The sequence below is a fragment of the Rhea americana genome, unplaced genomic scaffold, assembly GCF_003343005.1.
Source record: "Rhea americana isolate MKP2758 unplaced genomic scaffold, rheAme1 scaffold_2, whole genome shotgun sequence".
Classification (NCBI taxonomy): Eukaryota; Metazoa; Chordata; class Aves; order Rheiformes; family Rheidae; genus Rhea; species Rhea americana.
Window position 1 is genome coordinate 9,784,886 of NW_028186149.1, and position 5,427 is coordinate 9,790,312.

The 5,427-nt window shown below is 40.9% G+C and overlaps 1 protein-coding gene across 1 annotated transcript in view; it reads right to left on the reverse strand.

Moving 5' to 3' along the window:
* The window catches only part of BNC1 (basonuclin zinc finger protein 1), a 19,653-nt gene extending 14,667 nt beyond the window's left edge, over positions 1-4,986 (reverse strand). Inside the window, exon 1 of the mRNA XM_085303470.1 lies at positions 4,829-4,986. Within this exon, the coding sequence (XP_085159596.1) occupies positions 4,829-4,837 (9 nt within the window). The 5' untranslated portion in view covers positions 4,838-4,986. The remainder of the gene's footprint in view (positions 1-4,828) is intronic.
* Between the last annotated feature and the right edge of the window lie 441 nt (positions 4,987-5,427).

Genomic DNA, 5,427 nt, shown 5'->3' on the forward strand with positions numbered 1-5,427 from the left:
GGCTCGGGGCACTCGCGGGCGGCGCGGCCGGGCGAGCGAGCGCAGCGGAGGCGTTTCGGAGGGAGGCGGCACGCTGCGAGGCCCAAGGCTCTCATCACGGCAAAACCTGTGGGATGAAAATCTCTCCTCCTGCGTGTCACTTACCCTAAAGGGCCCCTTAGGGCAGCTCTTGTTAACGGCACTGTCAAATAATTGTAAAGAGAGGAGAAAGTGCGTGTGCACGCGCGTGCATGCACGCACACACACTCTGCCGCTCTTCAAACAAAAAGCACCGGTCAGTAAAACCTAACTTTGCTGTTCAACAACATGCTTGTAGATACATTAGCTTACACGGCAATTAATCTCCCTTGTTAACCACAGGTGTGCGTTGACAGACAGCCTGGTCAAACTAGAAAACGCGTTCAGATCCTCTTTTCTTTTAGTGTTCAATGAGGAAAGGAAAACAAATAGAAATTCAGGAATGAGAGRTGCCACACTCATTATCTTACAGTTATTTACATTTGATCCTGAATTAAACTACAAACTTGGCATGGCAAAGCTACCCTRTTCTGTGTAGCTCAAACTCTTACATTTTGCTGAGTATTACCAATCCCAAGAATTGAAAGAGCTTCCTTTTTAATACATTTGCAGGGAAAATAGTTCCTTTTAGTGCATTTCCAAAATGAGTGAGATTGCTCAAGCTTTGGGAGTAAGAACAAGTCACTAAATGACAGTAGTGTGAAGATTTTTAGGATAAAACATTATATGTTACTTTATGTAACAAATAAATTGCATACATGCTATTTACCCACGCTGACATGTTACGCATATCGTATCAAATGTTGGATCTACAGATCTATCTATGAACTGAAATTTAATCAAAATATTTCACTCCAAGCCCTACATTAATATAAAATAAATGTTACAAACACAAATGCRCAGGTATCAGCGCAATGAAAAATATTAGCATGAAGAATTCATGAACTGCAAGCCCTGTAAACTGCAAGCCTGTAAACCCTTTAAAGTATGCCTTTAACTATTTACCTAGTTTACAAAATGTTATGAATGTGCAATGTGGGTGAGTTAATGTTTCAAAGGTAATTCTAACTTTTTGTAGTTCCTCACATCACTGTTTAAATCTTAAAGCCATAAAATGTGCATGCTAAAGTTTTTCATTTTTGCTGTTACAGACAAAAGATAGATTAAAGAATAAAAGAAAAATAACAGCAATCTGAAATATTTAGAGTTGCACAATTTTGTTTAATGCAATTTCGTAAATATCAAACCCAAACAGTATTTGCACATATGCATATGATACTATCTATGGTGCTACAGAGTTATGCAATATTTTATGCAATAGTGCAGCTCCATTGGTAATTTCACAATTTAAGTTAGTGCTCCTTTTCATTGAAGACAGGTGAGGAAATTTTAAGTGGCCTTCTGACATCAGTTTAAATAGCTACTTTCAAATGAACAAAATAACCCTTAAACTTTTGACTTCAAATTTCAAATATAGCTAATTACCAGTGAGAAATTAATTTMTTTTTTTAAGCTACCTGTTTAAAGAAAACATCTTCCCATGATATTAGAGTGTAGAATGAAAATATAGTTGTTCTTTACTCTAAAACAACAAAAGTCTATTAGAAATTTTCTCTTCTGCACATTCCTCCAATAATACTTTATTCTAGACTGAGTCTGAATATGGAAATTTCAGTCCCTAAAACGATTTTTTAGATAGTTATTATCAGTAAAATAATAACTAAAAATCCCCAAACCAAAAAAATTAGAAGAAATGCAATGACACTTGCTTTAAAACTTTAGCTGCAAGGGCAAAAACTGCTGGCTGCAGAGCACATAACCTGCGAGTTCCTGCACGACCGTGGCCAAGCAGGGCAAGAGATGACCCAGTGGGCCAAAACAGTTTCTTCCCCGCATTTGGTGGATGTTTGCTGGAATAATGACTTCAAGATCCAGTCCTAAATCTTAGTTCAAACCTGCATGGCAATGTTTACCACATGCCAGATCATACAAAAAGTAGGTATGTGTAGCAAAAACCATAATCTAAAATAGAAAACAGTTCAGTTCTTGTCAGAGACATTTTTAATGTCATAGCAATGAAGTCCTTTTAACTGAAAACAAACTAAATCACTGGATTATAGGATTGGAAATAGAATGACATGCTCAACATTGTATCAACAGATTTTCTAATGTTATAAACAGGCACGGAAGCGGGAAATCAGGACATTTAGCATCAAATGGCCAAATCCTGTTGTAACCAAAGTTGGCAGAATTTCACCTCAGCTATAGTAAGCCCATAAGATGGCCCAAAATTTGGGCTAATTTTTCCTCTTTCTGTGCAGCTTTAGATCTCCGGCAGGTTTGGGTAGTTTTGCAGATATCATTCTTTCAGGGTTTTAAATAGGTCGTAGATGGTTCACTACCATAAAGAATTAAGAGAACTATTACTTTTTAAAACCAAGCAAGCAACAAGCCTTACACTAAGTATAACAAATAAGTATTTTCCGATACGTGAGATTACTTTTTACCTCTGTTTACCTATTGCTAAAATAAAAATCTGTGTAAGCTGCAACTGCTAAAACTCCAGAGATTAGTTCAAACAGAAATGCCTAATTAGATCCATTATGAGGAACACTTACTAGCATTATATATCTAAATGATAAATAGACCTAATGTAATACTACATGATATGTTCTTTCAAAGTCAGTATTTTTATTTCATTTCAGTAAAAGGAAAAAAATAGAAAGGTATTCTTCAATGTATATTGTTCTCATCACTAGAACAAAGAAAAAACACCACACACATTGTTATTAGTTTTTAAAAATAATGCTATTCGTACTTTCCACCGTGACCTGAAGTAAAGCAAGGCTCTGCACCTCACATTCCTTGAGCTTTAGGAGCTGAGCCACAATTTCAGTATTTTAAAACCAACGTACAGACACTCTTGTCTAACATAACACATTTTTCAGCAAACTGCAGTAAACAGAACTGTACTTTCAAAAAGGATGTTAAAAATAGAAATATATGATCTTTTCCCACCTAGAATTATATCCTTACAATTAAAGACTATTAGCTGGCATCCCTTTTAACCGTCAAACTCAGACAGTGGCAGTTCTATAGCCACAAAGAGAAGCAGTAAATGAGAAGAACATGTTACTACACTGCATTTGAGAAAGTTTGGCTCCAAGCTATGCACTGATTAATATCAGATCTCCTTCTTTACTTGCCTCTTGACAATCTTGTCACATCTGGCTGACAAATCCTTACAAGCTTATCCAAACTAAGGCAGCCCAGATCATGCTCCGGGAGTAGCTCGAAGGAAGCGGCAACACCAGCCATGCACTGATGTGCCATCATGAAACTAATGAAGCTGACTTCACTTGCAGACTGCGGGAACACGAAGAAACACAACATGCCTCCAGGTTTTGCAACACAGCACAGAGTTAGCTCACCAAAAGATAAGACAAACAATCAGCTCCCGAGGTTCAAGAAGCCAAGTAGTTACATGTATTAGAAAAAAAAAAATATATATATATATATATACACACACACACATATATATATATATGTAAATAAAATATACAAAATTACTTGAACAGTAATCTCAACTAAATGAGCACACTAAAGTAACTTCAGATCGGATGGGGAAAATTGACTGCTAAATGCCTTTCAAACAGTGGTTTGTTGTAAAAGAAAAACAACAACAGTTCGTTTCACGTCTCTCCCACATCCCCAAAACATCACACTRTTGCCTGGCTCCCCCAATTACTCAGACCAGAAAACACAAAAAAGGAAAAAAAGATGAGGGGAAAAGAGAGTAGTGTCACTTATTAGCTGTAGGATTTTACAGAAGGGTAAACCACAGTCTGTATCATCAGCCCTCCCCTCGGGTTAGTGATCTGCCGTCTCCTCATTTTTAAACCTAGTATTCGTTACAGAGGACTAGGAGTATTTGGCCAATTAATAAACAAGAAAGTAAAATACTGTACCTTAAACACTTCTAACAAAAACCTCGTTATGTGTAAGCTGACAATTAAACCATGTTTTTTTTCTTTATGATGGAAAAAAAAAATCAAATCAACTAACAGTCTTAAATTCTGATGCATCTCAACTCTTAATTAGCTCAATTAAAAAACAAGTAGAGGAAAACCCATACACACACACTCGTTCTCCCCTTAAACTCAAATACAGGCAGACTGATCCCAAGGAAAGGATTACTGGCTTTATTTTCTGGATGCTAAATAGCCAACAATAAATTGTATATAAAGGGCATACATTAGACTCCACTTTCGTGGTAATTTCTAAAGAACTTTGCAGCGAAATTGTGCTGTTGTCTGCTCTCCGGTGCATTTATACGTCATAATAATGATAATGTGTCTGCTTGGAGCACTTGACTCGGAGCACATCCGAGCCACAAATCACAGATTTTACTGCTCTTAATGTATATTCAGGACTTGTGCAATTAAATATTGCCAAGTATTTATGATTTGCATGGTGCTGCTTCGATGCGAAAACAATTATACAAGTGATGCCTTATTACAATCAGCTTGCAGTTCTGCATTACTTACTGTGCAACAGTCCTGCAGTTGTTTACAGCGCACGGCAGAGAGAAAAGCAGCGTTTTGCCTATAAACTCGTCTCCCACTTCCACACTGCCGCTGAGCGAGCACGGAGGCGACGGCGAGCGCGTCCCTCCAGCCCGCATCTCCATTGTTCGGGACCGAGCAGCACCGCTCCGAGAATTTTCGTACCTCCCCGGCGCGCAACCGCGAGGAAAAGTTGCCCAGTAAAAACACACGTTCGTACAGAAGCGCAAGGAACTTCTCCTTACCTCAGACATGCTTACTGTGCTTGCGTTTCCAGAGCTATCGAACAGTTTCCCATCCCCTCAGCGAGTTGTACAAAGAAGTCCTGGGAACCCTCCTGCCTGAGCAAGCGCTACGGCAGAGCCATCACACGCCTCTCCGCTCCTGCCTGGCTCGAGCACCTCAAGGTCTGATGCAGCTCGGGCTGTGCACAGGGGAGGGAGGCAGGATCCTCCCCCTCGGCGCTCTCCAGCCCCGCGGTGCGAAGTTGGGCCGGCGCTCGCTCGGCTCGGCTCAGCTCGGCTCGGCTCGGCGGCCGGGCGCCCGCCCGGGGCAGCGCGGGGCGGCGCGGGGCAGGGCTGTCCCCTCGCGGGGGGCTCGCGGGGGGCTCGACGCTCATCTTTCACGGGGCGCTGATCAAACGGAGCGCGGAGGCTGAGGCGCCCCGCGCGCAGCGCCCGCCGCGGCCCCGGCGGCCGAGCCCCGGCGCTGGATCAGTGCGGCTGACCTAAGGCCCGCTACAACCGCCTGCCTTTTTTTTTTTTTAATACCTAAGAATGTACAACCATCTGCAAATAAGTTCTGAGGTAATTACGATTAAAATTAGGTATTTTAGCACCTGAAC